General features: G+C 35.4%; 7 protein-coding genes across 8 annotated transcripts; 1 reads left to right on the top strand and 6 right to left on the bottom strand.

Annotated features, from left to right (window-relative positions):
- Positions 1-1,919: 1,919 nt before the first annotated feature.
- On the bottom strand, positions 1,920-5,849 carry LOC111016274 (putative membrane-associated kinase regulator 6). 2 transcript variants are annotated; one of them, XM_022291590.2, is made up of 3 exons: positions 5,373-5,849; positions 2,446-5,061; positions 1,920-2,362 (listed from the first exon to the last, which is right to left on the bottom strand). In XM_022291590.2, exons 2-3 carry the CDS (start codon positions 3,116-3,118, stop codon positions 2,355-2,357), a joined length of 681 nt encoding a protein of 226 aa, XP_022147282.1. In that variant the 5' UTR covers positions 3,119-5,061; positions 5,373-5,849; the 3' UTR covers positions 1,920-2,354. The 2 variants fall into 2 exon arrangements, with proteins under 2 accessions (XP_022147282.1, XP_022147281.1); XM_022291589.2 differs by having other exon boundaries at positions 2,446-5,849.
- Positions 5,850-6,479: 630 nt separating this feature from the next.
- LOC111016388 (acidic endochitinase-like) lies at positions 6,480-8,099 on the bottom strand. The gene is made up of 2 exons (XM_022291782.2): positions 7,776-8,099; positions 6,480-7,298 (listed from the first exon to the last, which is right to left on the bottom strand). The coding sequence occupies exons 1-2, from the start codon at positions 8,070-8,072 to the stop codon at positions 6,684-6,686; spliced, it is 912 nt and encodes a 303-aa protein (XP_022147474.1). The 5' UTR covers positions 8,073-8,099; the 3' UTR covers positions 6,480-6,683.
- A 2,685-nt stretch (positions 8,100-10,784) lies between these two features.
- Positions 10,785-14,503, bottom strand: ABIL1 (ABI-1-like 1). The gene is made up of 9 exons (XM_022291810.2): positions 14,153-14,503; positions 13,357-13,439; positions 12,782-12,932; positions 12,604-12,703; positions 12,385-12,477; positions 12,099-12,183; positions 11,922-11,974; positions 11,702-11,808; positions 10,785-11,231 (listed from the first exon to the last, which is right to left on the bottom strand). Exons 1-9 carry the CDS (start codon positions 14,249-14,251, stop codon positions 11,073-11,075), a joined length of 930 nt encoding a protein of 309 aa, XP_022147502.1. The 5' UTR covers positions 14,252-14,503; the 3' UTR covers positions 10,785-11,072.
- A 1,910-nt stretch (positions 14,504-16,413) lies between these two features.
- On the bottom strand, positions 16,414-18,298 carry LOC111016243 (hevamine-A-like). The gene is made up of 2 exons (XM_022291555.2): positions 17,824-18,298; positions 16,414-17,065 (listed from the first exon to the last, which is right to left on the bottom strand). Exons 1-2 carry the CDS (start codon positions 18,291-18,293, stop codon positions 16,615-16,617), a joined length of 921 nt encoding a protein of 306 aa, XP_022147247.1. The 5' UTR covers positions 18,294-18,298; the 3' UTR covers positions 16,414-16,614.
- Positions 18,299-20,791: 2,493 nt separating this feature from the next.
- On the bottom strand, positions 20,792-22,018 carry LOC148211152 (acidic endochitinase-like). The gene has a single exon (XM_088124633.1). The coding sequence runs from the start codon at positions 21,889-21,891 to the stop codon at positions 20,893-20,895; it is 999 nt and encodes a 332-aa protein (XP_087980759.1). The 5' UTR covers positions 21,892-22,018; the 3' UTR covers positions 20,792-20,892.
- Positions 22,019-22,671: 653 nt separating this feature from the next.
- LOC148211153 (acidic endochitinase-like) lies at positions 22,672-24,702 on the bottom strand. Its single transcript, XM_088124273.1, has one exon. The coding sequence runs from the start codon at positions 23,869-23,871 to the stop codon at positions 22,786-22,788; it is 1,086 nt and encodes a 361-aa protein (XP_087980399.1). The 5' UTR covers positions 23,872-24,702; the 3' UTR covers positions 22,672-22,785.
- Positions 24,703-25,063: 361 nt separating this feature from the next.
- Positions 25,064-27,012, top strand: LOC148211154 (uncharacterized). Its single transcript, XM_088123594.1, has one exon. The coding sequence runs from the start codon at positions 26,182-26,184 to the stop codon at positions 27,010-27,012; it is 831 nt and encodes a 276-aa protein (XP_087979720.1). The 5' UTR covers positions 25,064-26,181.
- The last annotated feature ends 312 nt before the right edge of the window (positions 27,013-27,324 follow it).

Consider the following 27,324-nt stretch of genomic DNA (forward strand, 5'->3'; position numbering starts at 1 on the left):
CCTTGGGAACATCTTTTCCTAAGTATTAACGATGGGTGTCCTCTAATGGTCATTTCTTAGCTCGGCTCGAAATTCCTTCAGATGAATCTAAAAAAAAAAAACTGAGAAATCATTATTAAAACATACAGATATGAAAAGAGGATTATGCTTGAAGAAAAAGATACGAACCCATTTGATTTCGATCGTAGTCAGAAGGTGGACAAAGTAACTTGGTATGATCTGATCTTGAGGATAAACCAGAGACAGAACTTAGCCAGTTTGGTCCCCAATTCCATTAGAAATGGGCATGTGGTGCAGTCTGTCAAAGGAAATTATGAAGTTAGAATCCCATACCCAACCTCCTTTGGCTTTGGCTGCTTCTGATGCTCTAATTAACTGGAAGGTTCAATGTCTAAGGGAAACAGTGTATCCCAACTTCTAAAAATGGCATTTGGGAATCTGAAGAGAGTGAAATCTTAGGCATCTGCCCGCCGCATCAGTGGCAACAACAGCGACTGCCTCCCATATCAATGTCTTTGGTCCCCCCACCTTCCCAAATGCCTTGTGTGGTGGGGAATGCTTCTTCTTTCTACCTTGTTTTCTTTTGGTTTTGTACGTACGACTCAATAGTTTCAAATTTTGTTATTTTGCATCAGATAGAGATGATTCATATTGATATGCTACGCGTTCTCGGTGATGGTTGAGCCTTGTTTGGTGGGGCTTTTCTTTTTCCTCTTCTCTCTTTTAGAACTAAACTTTGAAGAGAGAATAATGACAGCCTCTTTCGGATGAAACTTGATGAAATATGAAACATCTCTATTTGATGCAAAATAACAAAATTTGAGAGTGGATGACATCGATTCTGGCTTGAGTTAGAGTAACCTTAGTTGAGTTCATAAACTACAATAATAAAGAATGAGCCCTACAAACTGGCCACCTAGTTGAGTTGATTCTCGTTTAATTCTATTCAAATCACTAGAACTCCCACTTGTCTTTGTTCAAACAATGAAGGAACTAATGTTTTCCATAAAGAGATGATTCTGTATTAGAGTGTATCCTTTCACTCTTCACGGGGAAAAACCCATCACATTTGAAACTCTTCAATGGCATTTTCCTAAATTTTTCTCGTCTCTGTGCTGTGCTCAACTACCTACATACAATTTAATCTAATCTAATTTCGTAGTTTGTGCCTCGTGGCAGAAGTCCAAACTACCAGTTCCTAATAAGCTCCACCAATCTACATCCTCCACACAAGAATTTGTAACAGTGTAATATTTAACATATGTTTTCAGAAGATTTTTTATGAACTTGTTATGGAGGACGCTTTTCAGTGCTTAGTGGACAATTAAGTTCTAAATTTTGATTCATTCAGTTCTACCATAAAATATTCATATAATATAAACAAAGGCTAACAAATTCAGGATAAAGGTTCAATGGATTTTGGTGATGATAGCATATCCATGTGACCCCTGGCAATGGGCAAAGGTCATAACCAGCAGTGAAGATAAGAATTAGGTTGGTCCCCTCAGCAGAGGATTCACAGATTTTGATTGTGTTTGAAATACGTGAAAGGTTACGATGATGAGCACTATTTTCATCTTTTTTCTCTCTCTGTTTCCTTTTTTTTTTTATTGGGGGAACTCCACTATAAATATCAATGATAAGCTGAACAAAAAGGAAAACAACAAAAGGGAAGGAGTGAGAGTTAATCTTCGTGGATTTTCTACTAACAGACTTTGTCCATGTCCTACTTGTAACCAGCTTAACATTACTCTCTCTCCCTCTTTCTATCTCTAGAGACAGAAATGGTAGTTTTCCGTCTGGGTTCCATCAATGGAAATTGGGATAGAAAACTAAAGATTTACTAAGCCAGAGACTAGCCGAAGCATGTCATTGAACACATATGGATATCAGATATGTGAAGAAATGAGTCCAACTGCTACAACAATCTGAATGTCCATTGAATTGTATCGCAAATCAAAAGAAGTAAATACAGAGTTTTCCTTAACAATCAGAAAAGTTGGATGTGTACATTTGAAAACGCACAATGCTGAATGTACAGGCATTCCTCTTATACCTATTCTGTATAAAACAAATTCCCTGTTTTTTCTTAAATAAAGACTCGTTTCTCTCACTCCTCTACGGTATACAGCATAACAAACAAGTAGAGCATCAAGAAACACATCTTAGATCGAATACTTGTCTTTCATCCTCACAGGACCAAAAAAATATAATCTCTCTTCAGACATTGAAGTGAAAAGGGATGTTGCCAAAGAAAAAGAGGACAAAGAACAAATTGCCATGCGGGAACCCTTCCAGAAGTCTGGTATTTTATCCTTCCAATTTCCATTGCCCTTTTCTTCTGGTTCAGGATATCATTCCCCTAAAACAAGAAGAGAATGAGAATACTATGTATTGAAGAAGTGGAGATTAACCAAACATAAAAGAAAAACACGTGTAACACACCTATTGACTTTTTGCAGTGAAGTATTGCTTCATAAATTGAGCTCTCTAGATGACACCAATCACCTGATGAAGAACTACTGTTTCTTTGTGGAGATACTCGAGGGGAATGGTGCCGGCTCTTAACATCACGGGATTTATGTTTAATATCATCAACCCAGGTAATATCGCCTGGGTGTCCTTTATGACAAATGGGACTGAGACATCCTAAATACTTCTGTAACATACACAAGGATCTTCTCCATCTTCCAGAATGACAAGATCGGTTTTGTATGGCTGGACTCAAATTTAAAGAAGCAAGTGAAGAATTGTGCAAGACTGGAACAAAATCAGATGTATCAGAGGCTTCCAATGTTGCGTGACTTATATAAACAGGTCTGATAGAGCCATCAAAGAAAAGTTCATCAGCATGGGCTATGAGAACAGATGGATGGATTGGAGTATTGAATTTGAAGTTCTGGGTTTCATCCAGAAACCTTGAAGGCTTAACGATCTTGTAATCCATCATTTTGGATGTGGCATCATAGGACTGCTTCACATTCGACAGCCAACTGGCGGAAAAGCTCTCAACTGCTAGAGGTCGGGAGTCGTCCATGGTTGTTTGCAATTCATGGACGTAACAACGATGAAGAAAACAATTATATATATTTTTCGGCGACAAGACCACGTGATCCATACCTCAATGTAATGACTAAACATGATGGTGGTCACCAGAGGATATTTTGTCTATTCCATTAAGGTCAAACAAGAGACACAAGGAACCAGCCCCCCTCCCCCTCCCCCCCAAGAAAAATGCTGACAATATGTTTGCTAGTTCTTTATATGATCTATATTTTTCAGTCTTCAATTTGCAATTTGACTACCACTTCCTCATAGAAAACTCATGACAATGGGAGTTTTTTTTTCCTAGTTCACTTATAAAACAAGCACATACTTTGTTTTTAAAAACCTCTAATTTTATTTTTCACAAGTAAAATTTCAAGATTCTTAAGAATTTAACAATCTAGCTAACTAAAAATGTACAAAGTACACTAAGGACTAAAAGTGCCTTTCTAAATGGCAAGCATATCTCGTGCAGTGAACCACTTAATCCAAATCTAGTCATCAGGAAAAAGGAAACACTCTATACAAGTACTGCATTATTCTGTGAAGTCAATAGAAAATAGGATGTTATTACTTCACATAGAAAACATAGACATTAAAATTTTTACCATTGTGAATTCCAATTTCATATTGAAAGCATACACCAATACAACATATGAACTAAAAAGCTAAACAAAGACTTAAACTCTGAATTGATCTTGGCCTAATTTAAAGGAACATACTTAGGTGTTGAGCACCATTAAGTTGTTAACAATAAAGAAATGTAAAAATAGAAAATTAAAAAAAAACAAACAAACAAACGATAAGCTACCAATTTTTCAAGAGCGGTCAACACAGAGAGATAGGTAGAGATAGGTGCTGACTTGATCTAATTTAAATAAAGACAAAGATTTTGAGATAACCTTTTTCCTTTAGAAATTTAACTAAATTCGAGAGACACGTGGTTCTAAACGTATTCAAGAAATATGGGAGAAACAAGAAAGAAAATAAAAATCTAATAAATCCAAGTGTAAAGACCAGCACCTTTAGCAGAAAAACTGAAGTTGCAAGATGATTAGGTAAATCGGAATCTATATGCTTTGAATAAAACTAGAAAGAGGTGGAGAAGTGTATCTTGCACAGAATGAGGTTTTCTTAAATTCATATGCCGTATTAACTCTTTTAAGTATAGTAAGTTCGCAGAAACAAACTATTATAACAAACATTATTCCTAACTCAATAATATACAAAAAGTTAGTTCCAGCAAGGTAAGATAGAATCTCTGGACAGTTAAACAAATGTTATCCACTTGTACATCATGCACAGATAGTGTAAGCAAGATTAATAAGAAGGTTCTACTTGTTCATATAAAACTTCCACAAAATTTAAAAAGTAGTTCAGGGAAAAGGAGGATGAAAAACTAGAAACTATTTGAGAAAAATTTTCAAATATTAGATCCACGATGATATAAACTCTGAGGGGTCCTAGCAATACAACTCACTTCTTCGTTTCATCTCATTCCCAAAACTGTAATCTGTATGTACGTTTTTAACAATTTCATGAAAAGGAAATGAATGTATACTCTAGGCAGGGGGGACCAGCTTGTTGATTAAAATTGGATACTATATATTTCAAAGATAAAAATCAAACTAACAAAAACTCTTGAGAGGAATTAAAAAGTAACCGGTCCCCTCCATTTCCCTATTACCAAGAGTCCTTCTGCTAGTAAATCTAAACGCCCGCTCCACATTATAAAAAGAAGTTTCAATCTAAATAAGTTGAATATTGTGCAAGTAAAAAGATTTGGATCTAGCATGACCCGCATACTGACGTGACCTGAGCCTAACAGACAGATTAGACCATTTATAGAGGAGAATGCAGAACAATAAGAGTAAACAGAGAATACGCCCCAGGATTAGGAAGGGAGGGCAGATCGAATGAAACCTCTTAATATTGATAATTTCCCATTATGGCAAAGGAAGACTTTGAAGCTGTTATCTCCTCATATGGATCATGTTTGAAGAATTTATATACGTTCTACACAATAACCACGCAAAGCAAGAACATGATTAAAAGAGGGAAACAAAATTCCAAATTCAGCATTCAGCAAAATCAGGAAAATGTCTGCTCGCTAATCATGTGCTAAAACTGCTAACGTCTAACCTAAATAAAGGAATCATAACTAATCATGCAAAGATACTGCACTAATTCCAGTTCTAAAGTTCTCACCACATCAGATATTCAATGCCAAATTCAATTTTCAGATTTGTTAATTCATCGACTTTCAGCGCATCGGGTGCATAATATATTATCAGAAGCATCAAGCTATGGTGTAACAGAGTCGATACCGTATGATGAGATCGAAATACTCCTCAAAAGATGATTTGCCCCAGAGCTTCAAGCCATCAAGCCAGATCGAGACAACAGAGACTCAAAGGTTGAAGTAGTTCGTCCTTGGATTAGAGCAGCATTTACCAGCGAACAAAGATGCCGTCGTCTTTGGCCGAGACGATCATCATGAATACGAAAATTAACTGGTGGAAACTGCATTCTGTCGAAAGATGTAACAAGCTTGATAGTGATTATGAACATGGAACGAAGTTTACAGAAAAGGGAGGCAAACGATGGTCTGAGAACTTGAAGGAGTTCGAAGTTGAAGCCTCGAAGAAAAATTTTTTCGTTAATCGAACTGTCGTTTTCCAATTTTCTGTGGATTATGGATTAACGAGTTCTTCGAAGAAAGATCGTTATAAAAATTTTGGTTTAGGGTTTAAAAAGAGAATTTTTCTGTTTTCTATGATTAACCAAGTAGACGCATTCCCAAGAGAAAAAATTGCTTTGGTTATTTTAAATAAACATGAAAAAATTTCAATAATCTAATAGTACAAAAATTCCTTCGATAATTTAAAATTTTTTTCTAGTGCAACCATGGGAGGAATGCTTAAAAACAAAACAAAAATCATTAAAAAAAAAAAAAAACAATTGCAGGAGAGATTATTTCAAAAATATATATATTATCAACTTAGTTATTAATCAATAACTTTCAACTTTTCCAATTCGATCCTTCTCTATATTTGATTATGACATCGAAAAAGATATTATAAAGAATAATTTCATCTACTCTTTTTTTTATATACTATTAATTAATAATTAAGATCTGATCCTAATTATTTTTATATGCATCTTAGTAATTGTAACATATAATACATTCCCTAAAATATTATGCTCCTGCTCATCCTACAATGCAAGTTCATACTTGTTTTTTTCATACTTATTGCATATTTTGTCCATTGATTAATTTATGTATCATTTAATACACAAGTTTCTCTATAATGTATATCCTACAAAATATATATATATATATATATATATATTAATTATAGATGTGGTTATTGATCTAACACGAGTGGATCATATGAATACTAATAAAACTTTATTGGAGTGTCATCAAAAACTTAAAATCAACTTACATCCACTTAAACTTTTTATTCGGCAATGTACAAATACATACATCCACACAGGCACACATATTCTTATACAAATGATGAAGCAAGCATGGAAAGTAACAACATTTATATAAAAGTTACCAAATTTTTAATGATAATAGTCGATAGGAAGATGGATGTTGACGAATAAGCAGCACGTAATATTCCTCAGGCTTATACATCATGTTTTATGGAGGAGCTATAGTGAATTTGATCATCGTAAAACTTTGACCATAGCATAACACCACCGTAGTTTGGTGAACGTTTAATGACAGGCAGTACCACCAACTTCAAAATACCAGCGGGAATGAAGCCGCTACCGGCAGCTTGAGGAGCAGCGGGTAACCCCAAGAATATTTTGGCCGAAGGAATTTTAGAAGTCCATTGATTCTTCCATGACTCAAAGAGATTACTACCATTTCCAGAAAATTGACATGGTGCATTATTGTAGAATTGAACCCATACATAGTCGAAAAGCCCTGTCGTCATCAGTGCACCACCAATCCAAGCATCTGGGAAAGGGCATTGTGGAGCCGCTGTGAGGTACACCTTTTTACCACTCCGATGACCAAACTCCGACAGAAACCTTGCTAGCTCATCCCAATGTTGAGTTGTCCCGCCTTCAATGTCAAAGTCGATGCCATCGAGCACAACACTGCCGAGTGGACGGGACGACGACGATATATTTCCACCTAAAAAGTTGTTCCATAGATAGATTGCAACCTTTCTAGCATCCGCGGAAGATGAGAGAAAGTAGCTTCCAACACCTCCTCCAATGGAAAGTATCACCTAACAAATTAACTTCGACTTAACAACTTATTTACAATAATAAATAAAGATTGTGATGGATAGCTAAAATATTTGTGATATTTATAAATATAGCAACAACTTTTCAATTATGTAAACTTAGATATGTGAACAGTATATATATTCAAGTATATCAACCGTCAATCAAAATATATCATTATTATATTATGTATTCATTAAAGATATTCTAGACTTTTTCCTTTTTCTACATAGGTTAGGTCCCTCCCGATTTTACTAGTTTTACAAAACTGAAAAGTGGTCGTTAACTCTCAAATTCTTATTGATTTTTTTTTCTACTTTTGCAAGCACCTCTAAAAAACTAATGAATCCAAATTTAACCATCCTCACCACTATTATATTAAAAAAAAAATAGATTGAATTGTCAATTTTTCAATAATAGTAATTACCGTTTAAATTCAGCATTTAAGTATTGTCTATAATATAATCTAACATGATCACCTTGATGCCTCTCGCTTGGCACGACTTGACGTCGGAGGTCAACTTGGTGCAGCCATTGCTGAAGGGGTCGCAATGGCCGGCCAAGTTGATCTGCGGCTTCTGACCGTTGCCGAAGACGGAGAGGAAAGCCAAGATCACGATTTGGTAGTTTCCGGTGGCACACGTGTCAGCCAAAGTGCCCTCGTTCCCATTTTGACCCCAATAAATTGCAATTTTCCCAGCATTGGATTTCGCCATTACAGTAAGAATTACCATGAAGCAGAGGAGAGCTCCGCGAGTTTTCAGACGAAACTCCATTTTTTCCGGTGGAATTTTTTGCTAAGAGTTTATGTAATTCCTTTGATGAAGTGAGAGCATGAATTAAGTCTGTTTTTATAGGGAGAATGGGGAAAACGATGGCCCAAAATAATAAAGATTATGTCATTAAATAGGGGATTTTAAATTTCTATTTGGGTGTGAACTCTTTGTTGTGTAAATGTAGTTCATTACAAAAACTCACAAGATAAGTTGTATGAATATGACTTCTAATCAGCCTTATGTGTTTGTCTTAGTGGGGTTGTTTAACTTGTTATGAAATTTAAGATTACGAAATATTCTTCTCAATTGGTAGCGAGGAATCTCGCGACTATTATATTTTTTTGAATAAATAAGAAAAAATAACGTAGAAAAAGATCGAGAGAATTTTTTCAAGCGGTTAAATTTTTAGCAGTGATCAATAGAAAGCTTTTTTACTCATTGACAAAAGACCTGCTCCAAGAAAACGACGGTGGAGAGAGGAAAACCTCCATCCGCTATTGTAACGTCCCGAGCCTAAGATTCGGAATCCGGATTTGACACTTCTTTGTCAGGAGAGGTTCCGCTCTAATACCATTCAGTAACGTCCCAAGCACAGGATTCGGACCAGGATTTGGAATCCAGATTTGGCACCTCTTTGCCCCGACATCAGCATGTTTGTCCTCACTCACATGCTTCATAGTAAAGAAACTACGAGATCACCCATCTTAGGATTGAGTTACCGAAAAGGAAGGTGCACCTTGTTAGTATAGATAGTAACTATCATTTCTTTTAAGCTTTCTTAATGGTATCAGTTCATTCTAGTCAAGCGTTACAACTATACCCATTAAGTTATGTGACACTTCTCCAGTATAAAATGAATAACTATGTCACGAACTTCATTTAATTAATTTATCTAAAATTATAAGTAGGTTCAACAAACAATTTGGAAAATAAGAGAATCGGATACCGAACACGAGATGGAGATAGATTTGATATATATAGAAAGAAATATGGTTTATGCCATAAGAAAAATGTTATATATACTAAAGAATATATTATAAACAAAAAGAGATACTTTTTATTTTTGGATTGTACACAAAATTGGCTATAAAAGCATAAGTTTATGTAATAATTGTTTAGATTATGAATTTATGATTTGTAAAAGTTAATATGTAACACAAGAGGTAAATTTAATATGATATTTATGTAGTTTTTAGAGTTTGAATGAATAAATACATACCTATATCAAATATATATTTCACTTCTTAGCTCAAATTACACAAACAAAACAAGAGAGTTCAAAGGAGGAGGAAATTGGGTTATTTTGAAGTTGAGATTTGATTTATTTATCAAATTAATTGAGTTGCTAGGGTAATGTTTAGATTGGAATCTCAGAATTTGAATGGATTGTCGTGTTTAGTTGACAATTAAATTAAGATTAATGAATATGAGAGCGAGAGCCACCAAATGACAAAAGCTTGAATATGATTTTTTTTTTATTTTTTTTTTGTGACAATATGCTTGAATATGATTTTAATCCTTGGTCATTTCACCAACGATGTGACAAAATTTTGACGTGCCTACCATTCTTGCTATTTTCTCCTCAAACTAGGAATAATGTATATATATATATATATAATATTATTTGGAACGTGGTCAGATTCTTATCGCTCTTTGTTTTCAAATCTTTTTTTTAAATGTGTATGTATGTATGTATGTGTATGTGTGTGTGTGTGTGTATATATATATATCACAAACCTCTTACGAATATGGATATCGAAGAATGTATTAATGTAGGTCACCTTAAAATGTATTGTTGATCACTCGATAAGGTGACTTGTAAAATACACAAACGTACGAAAAGTTTGTTTTTTGATAATTGCATGAGGACTATGAATTATATATTGATTGTGGAGGGCCTCGCTTGTATATGAATTATTCGAGTGTTAACTAAATATTCTTGGGAGACTGAAATTTGTATTCTAGTTTACTTGATTGGGAATTATGGTAAAGATGAAACTTGAGATAGAGATAAGCGAGACCGTAATGTATCATGAGGCTAGTTTGAGGTATTAATAATACGAACGCAACTAGTTGCTCATATGGTGAGTACAAAAGCTTCATCTAAGACATTGTATTTCTCTCATCGTTTTGCATTTTTTTAATATTCCATCATAAATAATTATACGTGTAATTTAGATCAAATCTATGACAAGAGGAGGTATAGAAATGTTTAACCATTTTAGCTTGGCATTGGTTTGTTTTTTACATAAATAAATTTTGACAAACTCATACAAATTTTAAGTAAAAAAAATCCACAAAAAAAAAAACATGTTCCCGTTCATATTAACCTTTTTCTTTTCAAAATTTCGGAAATAATCAAATATTTTTATTAGTGACAAACAAAAATTCTCAATAGTGAAAGATTCCGCTTCGTAATTATGGGGTACAGATCCACACAAAACTCCATGGATAAAGATAGGTTCTAAAACCCTATAAAATACTAAATTATAAATTGACAATTTGGCAATGGCTGAAAAAGTTGAGAAATCATACTCATACGAAAGCTATTTCAAAATTATTTTAAATCTCACGATAGAAGAATTATATAAATCAAATTTCGTCCTTTGTCTGCCTGATAGAAAAATAAAATAAAAAAAACCCCCCGTAAGGGAAAATGGTAATCGAAATTTAAGATATAAAAGTCCCAATCCCGAGTGCATAGAAAGAAGCTATGAAAATGATAATCAATTAGTCACAAAGTACCAATACAGAAAATGAACCGTCCACGGAAATTAGCCTATCAATTATCATATCAGGCAGGAATTGACGGATAGACATTGTTGACTACCATCTTCCCTAAATCCTTATTACTTATCAGTTATATGTACTAATTTTTCATTATTTATAGCACATAAAAGAGAAGAAAATGAACAGGTAACAGAGAGAGAGATGCAATACAAATAGAATTTGTGCAGCCATAGATGAGGTTATTGCCGGTAACTTCTGTTGAAGAAGAATTCACAAGACCGAGCCCACCTTAAGTTTCGGTGTTCTCTGTTTCACGAAGAAAGCAGACAGCACACTTTTGCTGCGAGCGGGGGCATGTACTCTTTCGTGTCGATTCGGGGCATCAAATGACCTGAATGCTGTCAACTGTTTGGAACCCTCGAATGCTTCCTGTAAGAGGTAGGTTGTAAGATTGGCATTTTCTTCAGACATTACGACAGAGGAATTAGAGAAGAGAAATTAATGCTGTTACGAACAAGAAAGGATAAGAAGTCCTGAAAATTAGCAAACTATAATCAGATCACAGCCTATTAGAAGTAACAAAAACCTATGTCTTACGGTCCAATGTCCACAAGAATACTTAAAAAAAAATATGCAAATTTGATATCCTAGAAGTCGCGGCATATACGCAAGGCAGGAACTGTTCTATTTGAATGTTAAGTTCAAACAAAATGGACTAAAAACATCTGTTCCATTCAAGAGATGAATAAAAATAAAATGGATCAGCAGAAAACAATGTAGAAAGCCTGAAGAAACCAACCCAACAACACCCCTTCGGAAAGGCTTATCACTCCTAATTACCATGCATGTGCTCAGAAGAAAATTGGGAATGCATATAGTCTGATCAGTTTTAACATTACCCTGTGAGTAGCACCAAACGTTTGCAGAATTGCATTGGAAGCAGGAAATCCACTCGATGGCTGAGTGTAACCAGCTGAGTATTTCGGACGGGTGGTGGCATCATTATCTACAAGAGCACGCTTGACAATAAGGATCATTGTTTCAAGAGAAAACAAATTCCAATCACATCAATGGCACCAGTTACCAACATTGTGCTGCACTAGTTCTAATACTATATACCTATAAGATGGAAAGTTCCAGAAGTTTTTTCTGCAATTTTTTGCTCCTCGTTACTGCATAATAATAAAAAAGAAAACCATGAGAAAGTGGGAGACTCGATAATATCAGGAATTAAGGGAAATACATAGAAATTGTCTTATGCAATTAAAGCTCATGCAAGAAATCCCCTCTACTTACCCGTTTAAAGAATGTGGACCACCTTTCAGTGTCGACTTTGTCTCTGAGGCTAAATGCCATGAAAGCGTCTTTGATGCAGGAACGCCTAGAATGGAAATGAAGAATACAAGCTCACACCAATATATGGGCAGGATGTTAAATTTATAACAGAAACTGAAATTCCTATCAAGTAAAAGAATAAATATAATAGAAACTAAAACAACCAAGTTGCACCAATGTATAAATCAGAAGAATGAACTGATAACAGAAATAGATTAACGAAACGTCTTGACCATAAATCAGATACCTGAGGGCTGAAGACGACCTCTTGCTTGAAAGGGTTGTTGCCTAGCATCGGTTTGTAATTGTGGACTAAAATGTACCTTCTTACTGACAGAATCTAGTTGGAGTAAACAAAATGAAACAGCAAAGGTCAAATATGAAGGGGGAGAGAGGGTGAAGTTAAAATTCACATTGTCATCATAGCAGCAAGAGGAGATAACAAAAGGATAACTGCTATTCTTACTCGGTAAAATATAATGCTTATGATGCCTTGGAATCAATGCCAGTAGCTGCTGCTGCCTGAGGCCTTCTTTATCCGTATATATTTGACATGTAAGAAGTTGCTAAAATAAAAATAGACTTAATTTTTCCTTCAATATCATTTGCTTGCTTTCTCAGTAAGACATGAGCAAGACGTTTACCTGATTTAGACAAGAGACTTTAAGCTCCATGGTTGATACATCTGACGTTTGCTGCTCGAGAAGCTCAGTCAACTTGTATGCCACCGTACCAAGGTGATCGACAGCATTAACAAGAGCCCGTACAGCATAGTCCTTTAGGTTGTCCACAACCCTGTCACAATTCTTTGATATTGGTTAAGTGTCCCTTTCTTTGTGGATGCTTATAGAGTTCCAGTTATATGATATGTCAATTCTTCTTGACCAACAATCTAAATAGTGATTAAAAAAGGGAAAGCTCCCTGCGCCAAATTCTTCAAGCATGCAAGATTAAACCTATTCATATCTATGGTTGCACGGGGGAAGACTTTTATCAACATTGAAATGATAGTTCAAACTTAACTCATTCAAATAACACCTGTCTTAACAAATATTGGTGAGGAATATGAACCCTAGAACTTAGACTTAGGGAGAGGTACACTCAGCCAAGAAACTCCATAACAGGCTTAGTATATGATTAAAAACTTTTATCAACTTGCAGAAGCATGTTTGCAATTGAACCATGAAACCACTGTAAGAAGTGAACCAGCAAAGCTTACATTTGTTTCTGCTCACTGTGAAGGTAGGTTTTCTCACAATATTCAGCAGCAGAGTACAGCTGAGGCCTCAAGTTCTTCAGTTCCTGAATGAAATAAATAATTATGGTCAAAACAATGTGATCTATATACTTCTATAAAAGACAAAACTAAGAAAACTAAAGAATGGTATATTAAGTTATGAAGACAAAATTTCAGCAAGAACAAAACTAAAGAACCTAAAGAAGTTAATCTGCTCTCTCGAAAACCAGACCATCCTGCCAGAGAACTAAATATTTTTTGAAAATTATTAGTCGTTACTGCCAATCTTGGTAGAGACCTCGACTTCCTCTCAGATTTCCCGGAACATATTATGAGAACCGCAGACTCAGCCAAGCACTATCATGTGAAGTAAAAAATTCAACCATATCACATGCCTCAACACGACCTATCTAAGGTGCATTTCACTGTTCAAACAATTTTGAACAAAAATTTTCCGATCGGAGTAGGGGCATCGAAAGCTAAACACATGAATTAAAAACTCAATAGCTCAAATTAACATTCTAATCAGATTCTAATATAATTGAAAAATCCTCACAGCCTTTCGTTCCGTAAAATTAGTCATCACCTCAACTCAACTATTAGCATCCGAACTCAAATAAGTCAACCAACCCCAACCACAACCACAACCATCAAATCCAGAATAAGCAAATCAAGAAAAACGGAACCAAACGCCAGGCAGAAGCAAAACACGCAAGCGAAAAGGAGAATCAGATCCGCAGTACAAATCAAGGAAGAAGAACAAGTTGGAGTACGAAACCTGCAAGGCTTTAACGAAACTCTTGCTCCGCTCCATGGAAGCCTCGTCGAAAGTCATGGCGGGATTAGTAATGTCCGGCCTGAGTCGATCCAGCTCCATTGCTTGAAGGAAATCAAAGAATTAGAAAGAACAGAGCAAGGGAAGGGCCAAAGAAATCAAAGAATGTTCCCCAAACTGATGTTTAGTTGCATAATGGAGAGCGGAATTTTGGAATTAAATGGTTCGGAGTTCGGTGAGAAGGCGAGCAAACTGTGAGAGAAAGTAGAGAGAGAGCGCAGTGAGTGAGAGAGAAGCAAGGTGGGAAGTGGGATTTTGGAGTTAATCACAAGGGAAAATGACACGGAGAAGGAGGGAGAGAGAAACAGAAGGCGCGTATTTATTTAATGTGGAGCTGGAAATTAAATTATATATTTCGGTGGTTGGACTTTTCTCCACAATATTAAAAACGATGACGTTTTCTACTTTTATTTTATTTTATTTAAATGGTAGGCGGGTAAATTTTATTTTATTTTTTTAATTTCTTTTAATTTGAACAGGCACCCAGCTTATTAGGAGTTTAGGATTAGGAGTAAGAGTTTCTCACCTAAGAATCCGTAGTTAATGGTAGAGATTTGAATTTTTTAATTTTTAGTTAAAAATATAAATCTTAATATTGAGGTAATTTTGAAAATAGAAGATTGGATATCAATATTTAAATAAAAGATACCTTTTACTTAAATGTTTTTACGAGGACTTATTATAGTTTAATAAATTGTCAACTTTTCATTATTAATCCAACTTGGTTTATGCGTTTCATGGTTTTTATTTTTATAATAGTTTCAAGCAAGAAAATCTATGCTCATCGAATATTTTTTTATGAATTTAGCTCTTTTGATTAAACTAGTTTTTACAAAAAAGAAAATATATATATATGTATAAATTATCAAATTAAAAAATAATTTGAATATATAGCAATTACCGTTACTCGACAACTTCAGTTGAATCAACGGCTGACAATTTTGTCTTTTAGGCATAATAAATAGAAAATTGCCCAAATTATATTTTTAAATACAAATATCATATTTAGTTATTTGATAGCTATGTTTGAAGTTGAAAAAGGCTGCTACTTTTTATTTTAATTACAAATATTTTGCCAGTTTATTTTATTCATAAACTTATTATTGCCAGCTAATATATAAATAGACAAACCTTCGCATTGTTTGCTGGACTTTAAGAATAAATTCCTTTAAAATACATTTTAAAGTTAGAGTACTAAATGAGTATTTATTAAATATAAATGGGAAAATGAGTATAATTCATTCTATTTTTGTTACCTAATAAAATATATTTTTGTGCCAAATCGAACATATTTCAAATAATTAAGACACTTATCTCTGACTAAAAGATTATGAGTTCGAATCTCCATCCCACAAGTTGTATTAAAAAAATATATAGATATATTTATATTATCCATTGATTGTTTTTTTTTAATTGGATGAACAGATTGTTTTTAAAAAATAAAAACATTGCATAAACAGTAATGTGAAAGTTATGAAAGAAGTTTATCTTTTTGTGGTAAAGAGTATATAATGATTGGGAATTAATAATGGCCTCATAATTTTTAAAGCAATGAAAGTACAATAATCAAATAATGGATATAAACTAATAATATCAATATATTATTCTTACCATTGATTTCCTCTTCCTCTTCTTCTTTTTTTCTTGTACATTTTTCGAAAACATATTCCACAAGCAATTATAATCATCACGCCTTGAGTTGGATGCTACTTTTTCTTGTATTGGTTTGTTTATGTTGCATTTAATGCATAAATTGGCCCAATAAATATTTTTGACCCATAAAAAAAAAGGTAAAACACCTCAAAAAGTTAAAATGACATCTCCGTTTAATCAGTAGAAAAAAAAAACAAAATATTGTCAAATTTAATAGTTTAAGGATGTTAGAAAATTCACTCCTCTACTAAATATAATATAGAAATAAAAAGTTAGTAGAAGTTTTTTTTTTTTGAAAAAAAATTCTATTTCAAAATATTTCACCTTTTTTTTTTATTTTCAAATATAACACAATTTTTCACTTATATCAATAATGTATAAAACACTCACATCAGTAATATATCAGATTTATATCACATACATATTGTATGTATATCAGACACTCATATCAGTAGTATATTAGATATAATATCACATACACATATCAGTAGTTAGATATATTACAGATATATTACATATGTATATCATTTGGATAAAGGTGTCATGCTATATTTGATAGTAATTATTCTACTAAACTTAGAAGATGTCTTTGTAATGTTTGCAACAACTCCTTTCTTTTATACTAATTCATTTCAAACTTGGATATTTATCACATAATTATTCTCAATTACATTCCTCTAATAAATTATCAACCTAAAACTCACCTTAATAACCGATCAATTATATTTAATGCTTCAGTAAACTCAAAATTCTCAAACCCTATTGCTAATTATAGAACTGTAGTTAGTTTGAACATCATTCGACAAGTCGAAAAGCATAACGCCGCCATAACTTGTGAACCTCTTAACAAACGGCAGCACTTCCTTTATCAGCACCTCCGGTGCCACGTACCCATCTCCGGCTTCTTCGGATGCCGGAATTCCCAAGTAAAATTTCCTCGCCGGAATTGAATGTGTCCACCGCATCCACGACCACCAAAAGCCCGACGGGTTAACGGAATCATAACGGCATTGCCGGTCGTCAAAAAATCTAACCCAAACATAGTCGAAAAGTCCAGTGTGAAGCGATTCAGTTAGGTATTTGTCGGGAAAACGGCACCCCGGAGCCGCCGTTAAGTACACTTTACGGTTACTTTGCCGGCCATAGTCGTGTAGCCGCCGAGCAACCATGGCGTAGTAGTGGGAGAACTCGACTCGCTCAATCCTGATATCAAATAGTATATTTTAAAATTTTAATGCATTTGTTTAGCCATTGTCAAAATTGGGAAAAAAGAAAAGAAAAGAAAATCTGGTTTCTAATTTGATGTAATATCTTTTAAAAAATATTTAAAAATTAAAGATAAAAAAAACTCTTTTACCTTTGACAATGGGAAATTTAGATAAAGATAAGATTAAAAAAATTATAAGTTTTTTTTAATTTAATAGTAATTTAGGGCGTTTTCATTTCTTGTTTCTAGTTTATAATTTTGCAACTAATTATTGACCTGTTTGGTAACGTTCCAGTTTCTTATTTCCTTTTCTTTATTTTTAATAAAGAAAATGAGTTTCATGACTCCAGTATATATGAATTCAACAATATTTTTATTTATGTTTTAGAACAAATTAAAAATAAGAACTAGAAAAAAGAAACTTGTCTTCGTAGTTTTCAAAATTTATATACAATTTTGATAATGTTACCAAAGAGAGACAATAAACAAATGAGAAACGTTAATAGATGGGTCCTATATCTTTATTTCTTATTTTTTTAGAATATTCTCAAAATTGTATAGAACTTTTAAAAATAATCAAAACTAGTTTCTTTCCTTTATTGTTCACATTTCTAACTTGTTCCAAAACATAAATAAAAATATTGTTAGATTATACTTGAATTTATGGATTTTGGGTCATACAATTAATTTTTTTTAAACAAAAGGAAGAAATAAGCAAATAAATAAAAACATTGGCACAACAAGTTCTTAATACCTGAAATCTACACCGTCCAATGGTACATCACCAAACGGTCGTAGTGACGTGGAGTGGCCGCCGAGGAAGTTGTTCCAGATGTAGTCAGCAAGGTCAACGGCTTCGGCGGCGGAGGAGAGGAAGTAGCTTCCGTGAGGGCCACCAATGGAGAGCATGACTTTAACGCCATCGTTTCGGCAGTTGAGGACGCCAACGCTCACATTCCGGCAGCCGTTGGAGACGGGACTGCAGTGGCGCGTTAGGTTCACTTGCGGCGGCCGGCCGTTGCCGAATGTAGAGAGGAACCCTATGTTGATGATCTGAAATTTTCCGGTGGCGCAGGCGGCGGTCAGCCGGCCCTCTCTCGTGTTCTGGCCCCAGTAAGTGGCAATTCCGCCGCCGGTAATTGCTTCCGAATAACAACCCAATATAGAAGCGAGAATTATGAGGAGAAGAAAACGTGGAAATGAAGAACAAAATTGAGATTCCATGTTGAAATTAGAAAGATTGATGTGAGAAATTGGTGGTTGATTCGGGTATTTATATATGAAAAGTAATTAAATTGGTTGTTCCAATTGCTTTTAACGGTCAAGAAATGCAGATTTTTAATTATTTATTTTGTAAATAGTCAACTTGGAATGGTCCAAAAGCTAAACGGTGGATTCTACTTGCCTTAGTGGTGGTCAATCATGTTGACAATTTTTAATCCAAAATACAAATTTTTTTTTTCTAAGAAAAAAGAAGCGAGGTTGAAAATTATAGAGAGTGAAATGAAATGGGAGGAAGGTCATTGTGATCGTATAAAATGCCTATATATAATATATTTCAATATTTGTAATTTGTAGTATGTCCAAAAAGTCAATTTTAGTTGGGAGTTTCAAGGGACATGTCACAACAGCTTGGACACTACGATGGTCTTGGATATTTGTCTCTATCTCGAGAAAGTTCTATGATTTTAGTATTTAAGTGAGTGGTTGCCGAAACGAGTATAACTTAGCAGTAATTGGCATGTAAGTTCGATCCACCCCACATGTTAAACTAAAAAAAAAGTGAGTGGTTACCGTTAGTGTTGATGGACATCTAGAGTTCAATGTTTTAGTGTGTTAAAAATTGATATCAATAATTTTTAATTATCGTATAATTTAAAAAAAATGAGAAATATAAGATTTTTTTTAGTACAAGTGGGATGAGAGAATTCGAACTCATAACTTTTCTATCAGACACAAGTGTCAATTACCTAAACTCATGTTGGTGTGAACTTATATGATAAAATTGTAGCATAAATGAATGGCCGTGGATTTCTCAACCAGACATATTAAATCACTTTAAAATATAAAATAACTTTTTATTGGCTAATTTGTAGTCTTAAAAATATGCCATCATCAAGAAGCATTCACATTGATTTTACTTATTTTTCTTTTCTTTTTAAATTGAAAATATTATATCCTAGAAGGCTAGAAGTCAGCCGATATATCTTGGTCAAAGTTATCGATTTTTACAATAAATATTATATGGAAGCTTCTGTTCTCCAAGTCAAAATCGAATTCAAGTTTGTCAACCATGACATAATAAAGAATTACAGGCTATTAGTTGTTAGATCTTATTTATTTTATTATTTAAAATTAGAAAGAAAAATATTTGTTCCGATTCAATCAAGATTAAATTCAATAGATTAGGCTATATATATTAAATATGTTATTAGGTTGTTTACCTTATTTTATGGAAAGGTATTTTTCATCATTCGGTTGCTTTTAATTGTCAAATTGGCCGGTTCTCGTAACTCTTTTGGTTGAAGAAACTTGGTCGAATCCTATTTTTGTACCAAATGTTCGAGCTTTAATATCATATTAATATTTATGGGTTCTATCTCAAAACCAATTGGTAAATAAATGAGTAGTTCATGTCTATCATAAACCTAATGTAAAATTCATAGATCGTGGCTTTTTTGGTTCATCAATCTTTGTCGGATCTTATTTTTTTATCAGATGCTCGTCGAGCTTGTTGAGCTCCGATACAATATTTATATTCATGGTGTTCCATCTCAAAACTAATTGGCAAGGGGATGAGTAGCTCGTGTCTATTATAAACCTATGTAACGTCCATTTTCTTTTCAATATGGTAATCTTAACATGTCCCTCCTAGGTTGGCCTATCCTACTATGTACTACCTTTAACACGAGTCAATATTATTTTTTTGGTACTTCAATCAAGGAAGTGTCTCGTTTTGTGTGTTGGTATATTGATTGAGAAGCTTTGTAATTGTTTCCTAAAAGAAAATACATTTCTTTAAATAATATTTCTCAAAAAGCCATCATTTAACGTGCAACTCAATACTATATATATACTCGATACAATGTCAAGGTGACAAAGGATAAACAATTTATCTCGTCTTTTAACCACAATGAATGACTCATTGATCCAAAGAATGTAAGATAAATTAAGAAGGAATGAGTTCACATCCTTATAATTACCCACCATAGCCGCTAAGAGTTAGTTGGATATAATATTTTTAAAAATTAGTTTTATTTCAGTAATGTTAAAAAGAAAATGAACGTGGGAAGTCCGCCATCATTACGACCGTTTGAGGACGTCAAAAGGCTATTTAACAAACAAAATAATAGGAGGAAAAATCACACTAAACTGACCCACTTTATTCATTAAACAAAAAACACACTTAAAAACTGATTACATATTATAAAAAGGATCAATATTTATATCGAATTAATCCCAATTCCCATTTTTTATTATTTATTTTGACTAAGGAAAGCATTTTTTTTCAAAACAAAATATTAAAAAGAAACAGTTGGTTATTACATAACCGAGTGGAAACCAAGATGGAGGAGATGTTCAATTTTCCATACACAGTCCATTTGGATAATCTAAAATATTGCAATGGCACCCATCATAGCAAAAACCCCTTTCAATATTATGTCGACTTTTAAAATAGTGGTAATGAGTGAAAAATAAATTAAAGTCTAATTATTAGAATGTAACTTAATTAATCGTTGAGATTTGAATTTGATTAATTTTAATACTTTATAACGACATCAAATTGAAACTAACACAACAATTTAAAATGTGAACTTTTTCTCTAGACAACTTCACAAGTTCCGCCGCATGTCCTGAACCCTTGAGAACCGCCGTATTTGTTGCCCATCGGGAACATCGCCGATCCACTCTCCGTCGCCGCCGACGACGATCCACATGCTTTTGGGTTGATGGCCGAACTATATCCTCTATCAAACGCCCTAGACCAGAGCATCACGCCGCCAAATTTCGAACTCCGTTCAACTTCCGGCAACACTTGAGTTCTGAGCACGTCGGGAGGAACATATCCCCCGGCGGGCGCCGCTTCCGGAGCCGCCGCCAATCCCAAAAACACTTGGCCGGCGTTAATTTCTGCCCATTTATTCCAACTGGCCAAAAATCCCTCGCGGCCGCCGGAGTAATCGCAGGGGCGATTATTGTAGAACTGAACCCAAACATAATCGAATAGCCCTGTTTCCAACGCATATCGGAGATTCAAATCGGGAAATGGGCACTGTGGAGCAGCGGATAGGTAAATTGAACCTCGATTCTTCAGTGATCTGGCCAGTGTATCCCAATGCTCCGTCGGTAAATTCCCATTGATTTCGAAGTCAATTCCGTCCAATACGACGTCGCCCAATGGACGGGACCTCGATCGGCCGCCGAGGAAATTGTTCCACAAATACTCGGCGACGTTGGCGGCGTCGTCGGTGGAATTCAGGCTGTAGCTGCCGGATTCGCCACCGATGGAGAGCAGGACCTTGATGCCTAAGGATTGACAAGCCCTAATTTCTGGGCTCAAGTTAGTGCAGCCGGCGGCGGCTGGATCGCAGTGGCCGGCTAAATTGAGGACTGGGGATTGGCCGCTACCAAATGAACTGAGAAAAGCTATGTTTACGATCTGGTAATTGCCGGTTGCGCAAGCTTCGACAAGGCTGCCCTCGTTCCCGTTCTGGCCCCAATAAACGCCGACCTCCATAGCACGGCGGCTACTGGTGGCGGAGACGGCGGCGATGAGTGAAAAACAGAGCAAAATTAAACGGGCGGAGAATTGGAACGCCATTTGAGTGGAAATCTAAGATGATTTCCATTGATATTGGTTTCTTCTTTCAGCCGTATGTCACGGGAAAATCACACAGGTCCTAGAAACCGCGTCTACGAATTTTCAAAAGCAAATTTCGCGACAACGAAATTTAATTGGTTTCATTTTTCTTTAAAGGATTTCAGAAATTTATGTGGAGAAGTATTTGAAAAGTATTATGCTTCTAAATTTTCAATTTTGTTCTAGGGAATTTTGAAATAATTTAACCGATCCAGTAGATATATAATTAAATTTTATGCTAAAACTTAAAAAAGACTTTAAACTTTCATTTTAGACATGAAATTAGAAGCTCAAATACCTATTATATATTTTCTAATATTTAATGACGCATTAATATTAAATATTAAAATTTAAAATCAAAAGAACGATCTTATTGACTGGTCTAGCTTACTTCACAAATCTATTTCAATTAGTGAATATATGATATACGGATAAGACATTATCTTTAAATATTATCACTCAAATTAAAAAACTTAAGCGGATGAATTTGATAAATTTAATTCATATATTAAATATCTAATCTGACTTACCTATAACCACCCAGATAAATGAAAAATTGGAAAATTCGATACAATTTAACCTCTTTGAAGTTATTGATCACCTATAAAAATCTTCACCAATAATTTTCACTATTTTCCAAATTAATGAGTGATCTAAGTACTTTTAATTATTGAATTGTGATAAGCATAGAGATAGATCCTCACCTGACCTAATTATTTTTTATGGTTAGAATTTAAAGAATAAAAGAAAAGAAGTAGGAATATTGCATAATCATCATTAAATATCTGACAATTAAAAAAAAAAAAAGTAAAAATAAAAAATTTTGTAAAAAAAAAATGATGAATGATCGAATATTTATAAATACTGAGGGAGATGTTTACTCCAGAGGATGACACAATTCCCTCTGCAAGTTCTAAACCCTCGGTCGCCGCCGAAATTGCCGCCCATCGGAAACATGGCCACGTCACTCGCCGTCCCACTCTCGTCTCCGGCGGATCCACACACTCTCGGATTGATCGCCGAACTATATCCTCTGTCAATTCCCCTGTTCCACAGCATCACGCCGCCAAATTTCGAACTCCGTTGAAGCTCCGGCAACACTTCCTTTCTGAACACCTCCGGCGGAATATACCCCATCCCTTCCGCCGTCGGAGCCGCCAGCAGTTCCACAAACACCTTCTCTGCAACAAACGTCTTCCACGTGTTCCAACTCGCCCAAAACGCCTCCAGCCGCCCGAATGCGTACTGGCAAGACGGATTCTGGCCGTAGAATATGACCCAAATGTAATCGAAAACTACCGGCGCCGGAATCGTGTGCGGACTCGAACTCAGCGACGAACATTCCGGAGCGGCAGAGAGGTAAAATTTCTTCCTCTGTTTGCCGTATAATTTCCTCAGCTCTTTCGCGAGCGTGCTCCAGTTGTCCCAATCGCTACTCTCGTTCGCGATGTCGACGCCGTCGAATACGGCGTCGTTCAGTGGGCGGGAATTTGATTCGCCGCCGAGGAAATTGTTCCATAAGTAGGCGGCGAAGTTCGTGGCGTCGGCGGTGGAATTCAGATCGAGGCTTCCGGCGCCGGCGCCGAGGGAGAGGAGGACCTTGATGCCTAGGGCTTGGCAGGAGGTGATTTCTTGGGCGAATTTAGGGCAGCCGCCGGCGGCTGAATTGCAGTGGGCGGAGGAATTAATTTCTGGGGTTTGGCGGGGGCGGAGTGAAATTGGGAAAGATATGGCGAGGATTTGGTAATTGGCGGTGTCGCAAGCTTCGAGGAGGGAGCCATCGTTCCCGTCCGGCGACCAGTAAACGCCGACCTCCAGAGCACGGCGGCTGCCGGCGGTGGAGACCGCGATGAGTGAGAGACAGAGGAAACAGAGTGGGGCGGCGAATTGGAAGCCCATTTTTTGAGGGAAATGATTAAAATTTTGCTCTTCATTGCCCATTCGTATTTGTATTCCCTCTTTTTTTTTTTTTTTTTTTTTTCCCTCCCTTGCGAGTCAATAAACTATCACCTAAAAAGAAAGAGAGAGAAAAAAAATGACTGGCCAGTTGGGAAATACAGAGTTGAATTGGTAAAATTTATTTGGAGTCGTCGTTGAACTCGTAAAATTTGATAAATTAAATATATGCATCCATCAACTTGAGGTTTTGAAAGTAAGGGGGTGATTTTACGCCAAATCAATATATTGGTTCAAAATTTTTTTTTTATTATAAAAAATTGCGTTAAAATAGACTTCTTCGAGCGGGTCTGGGCCGGCAGCAGGCGGATAAAGCTATGGCAAACGGAAATGACAAATTTTCAATAAATTTGACTTTTAGTTTAGGGAAACAAATTCTAGGAGACACACCACACGCATATATATTTGTTTGTTCCCTCTACTTCCAACCATTTCTTTAAGACTCAATAAACTCTGTTGTGTGTTACTTTTAATATTACATAAAACAACTACTCAAATCTAATTTTTAGATTCACTGTTATGTTATTTTAAATTATTTTGAAGACTAAATTGTCTAAAATGGAACATGGGTTGTTTGGTATCAATGTGGTTCTCATAGATTGTCCAATTCACTAATCTAATAGTTTATATTTGATTTCGACCACTTTTTGATTCCGCTCAAAACTTTTTTTCTTTTGGTCGATTTTGGTCTTTGTTCCGCTATAAAGTCGTGTCGAGGCAACAATTTTATACTTTAAGTTGAGTTATACAGTGTACACCTTTCATAGGTGGCAAATTATTCTTTTTTTAGTTCAATCTGGGAATATTTAAGTAACTATGTTCATGCTAGAGATTTATTATAAAACTAAATCACCACAGTGCTTTACGAGGTAAATGAAGTTTTTTGAAGTTAAAAAACTAAATATATCACATGAATTGAAGTTATTTGATTGTTCTAACCCTATAATTTACCTAATTATTTTTTTTAAAAAAACCTATCTTATCCACCTCAAAATGAAAAAGAAAATAATAAACACCTATTCATAAAAATATTCAACCTAGGGTACGAAGAAATTAAACAGAGAGAGATGCAATGTAAATAATATTATTCAAGAAATATGTCATACAATATATTTATACTCGATACAACATCAAGGTGCCCAATGCTATTATGTATTTTATTCAATATTATTAGTCCTAAATCAACGTGATTATAATTCAACAGAAAATGAATCTTATTTATTTTTCTGAGGCTAAAGATTCAAATCTTGATACAATCAAATATGTTGTACTAAAAATACACCTACATGTGTATTATTCTTAAAATATAAAAGTCAAATTGTTAAATCTTGACAAATGTGTTCACTATTGAATAGTAAAAGCAATTCAACTCAACGTATCAATTTGCTTATAAGTATTTGGAACGAACTCCCTAACTTTATGACCTAAAATTTTGACCAATCTTGTTAATAAAAAAATACATAAAACTTCGGAAGGTTAAATTATCATTATAATTTTAGAAGTTGCAAAAGGACTAGGCTATTGTGTTCATGGGATTTATATAATTTTGCAATCACAAGGCTTTAATAGCAAGGGTCTTTGTAAGCACTTACAAACATTTTAGTAAATTCAAATCAAGGCAAAATGTTACAAATATTTCTAAAAAATTAAAAAAAAAACATATATAGAAATCATAACAACCTATCATCAAATCAATTTTTTTTAGGATAACAAATGTGAATATGAAATATTGAATTTCGACCTAGTAAAATGAGCAAGATTCATATTGTCATTCAAATTATACAATATTAACTATATATTGTCATTCTAAATTTTTTTTTTCATAACTAAAAAAGCATATCCTAATTTTTTTTTCAAATAGTTCTAATAACCATTCATGACTTCGATCTCAAATAACTTATAGGAAACAACATAAAATTTTTATTAATTTTGATTTTCTTATAATTTTTATTTTGTAAAATAAACCGTAATTTTTTTTTAATAAAACACGTGGGAAAATAGAATATAGAATAGTAATTTAACATTTTTAGGATTCTCAGGGAAAAAGAAGGGAGGGAGAATAGCGAAGCACCTGCGCAAGCTTCCAGCCCATTCGAGGTTTCAACTTCCTCAAACTTTTTTTCATTATTATTTTTTTCCATTTTCTTTTTTCTTCTTGTTTTTGCTTTCTGGTTCTTTTAAACCTAATTTCTCTCTCCGCTGGCCTCTATGGCTGCCGCAATGTCCTCCATTGTTGGCCTCCATTAATACTCCCTTCTCTCTCTCCCTCCCTCTGCCTTCCTCCGATCCGCCGCCATGGAGATCGCCGGCGATTGGGCTCCCAACAGCCCCCCGGCCTCTCCATTGCCCGTCCTCGAGATCAATCTCATCTCCGCCCAAGGCCTCAAGGTCCCCTCCAACCAGTTCCGCAAGAGGCAGACCTACGCCGTCGCCTGGGTCGACCCCTCCGACCGCCTCCGCACCAGAATCGACGCCATCGGCGGATCCAACCCCACCTGGAACGACAAGTTCCTCTTCCGCGTCACGCCGGAGTTTCTTGCCCGCGAGACCTCCGGCGTCTCCATCGAGATTTACGCCGTTGGCTGTTTCTGCGATTCTCTCGTCGGTACTGTTCGATTCCTCGTCGGAAACGTCATCGCCGTCAACGACTGTACCAGGACTCCGGCCTTCACCGCCGTCCAGGTCCGTCGCCCTTCTGGAAGGTTCCAGGGCGTTCTCAATATTGGCGTTATGGTCAATCACAACTCCGATTTCGCATCTCTCAGCGATGTCTCTGCGATTGGTTACCGCGATTTGATGGGGAAGAGTTTCCGTCGGAGGCGTCTTGAGAAATCATCGACGATTTCTCGCGAAGCCTCGTTTGCGGAATCGCCGGAGTTATCGGAGATCAGCGAATCGTCGCCGAGTAATTCTCCGTCGAATGTGCTGAAGGATTTGAACGGAGATGCTGATTTGGGGAGAGCGAAATCCCTAAGGAGGGCCTCCAGCGGGTCGGGTTTCTTGTGCTGTCTCGTGATGCAGAAGAAGGCGGTGGTGGCGACGGCGACGGCGACGGCGACGACCAATCTCCGTTCATCGGAGAAGAGCTTCAAGGTTTCCGCGGGGTCTCCTGACATGGAAAGGTAAAATCTAACTCGGCGGTGGAGATGATTTCTCTGAGATTTGAGATTTCTGTTTCACATTGTCACCATCAACCTTCACCACCAATCAAAGAACGACAGATTTATACTGATTTTTTCCATTTTTCTAGTACCTAATGCCATAGAACGAAGCTTTTGATCCATCAGCTGGGTTCTATGGATGAATGTTGAGAATTCTAATTGAAATTCATTCGACAGATTCTTTTCTTTCTTGCTTGCTTTCTTTTTTCTCTCTTTTCTTTCAGAAAATTCCGCGAATATTTTTCGTTTCTTTCTTTTTCAAAATTTGTAGCTGGTT

The sequence above is a fragment of the Momordica charantia genome (assembly GCF_013281855.1).
Source record: "Momordica charantia cultivar OHB3-1 chromosome 5 unlocalized genomic scaffold, Mcharantia_2.0 BLBB01000005.1, whole genome shotgun sequence".
Classification (NCBI taxonomy): domain Eukaryota; kingdom Viridiplantae; phylum Streptophyta; class Magnoliopsida; order Cucurbitales; family Cucurbitaceae; genus Momordica; species Momordica charantia.

Bases quoted from the DNA above. Each gene is read 5' to 3' on its own strand.
- LOC148211152 (XM_088124633.1), bottom strand. From the start codon at position 21,891: ATGGCGTTCCAATTCTCCGCCCGTTTAATTTTGCTCTGTTTTTCACTC.
- LOC111016243 (XM_022291555.2), bottom strand. From the start codon at position 18,293: ATGGAATCTCAATTTTGTTCTTCATTTCCACGTTTTCTTCTCCTCATA. The intron at 17,066-17,823 runs GTATTAAGAACT...ATTTGATATCAG, and splicing joins TTGGACGGTGTAGATTTCAG to GATTGAGCGAGTCGAGTTCT.
- ABIL1 (XM_022291810.2), bottom strand. From the start codon at position 14,251: ATGGAGCTGGATCGACTCAGGCCGGACATTACTAATCCCGCCATGACT. The intron at 12,478-12,603 runs GTAAGAATAGCA...TACTCCAACTAG, and splicing joins TAAGCATTATATTTTACCGA to ATTCTGTCAGTAAGAAGGTA. The intron at 11,975-12,098 runs GTAAGTAGAGGG...ATTATTATGCAG, and splicing joins GGTCCACATTCTTTAAACGG to TAACGAGGAGCAAAAAATTG.
- LOC148211153 (XM_088124273.1), bottom strand. From the start codon at position 23,871: ATGGGCAATGAAGAGCAAAATTTTAATCATTTCCCTCAAAAAATGGGC.
- LOC148211154 (XM_088123594.1), top strand. From the start codon at position 26,182: ATGGAGATCGCCGGCGATTGGGCTCCCAACAGCCCCCCGGCCTCTCCA.
- LOC111016388 (XM_022291782.2), bottom strand. From the start codon at position 8,072: ATGGAGTTTCGTCTGAAAACTCGCGGAGCTCTCCTCTGCTTCATGGTA. The intron at 7,299-7,775 runs GTGATCATGTTA...TTAATTTGTTAG, and splicing joins GCCAAGCGAGAGGCATCAAG to GTGATACTTTCCATTGGAGG.
- LOC111016274 (XM_022291590.2), bottom strand. From the start codon at position 3,118: ATGGATCACGTGGTCTTGTCGCCGAAAAATATATATAATTGTTTTCTT.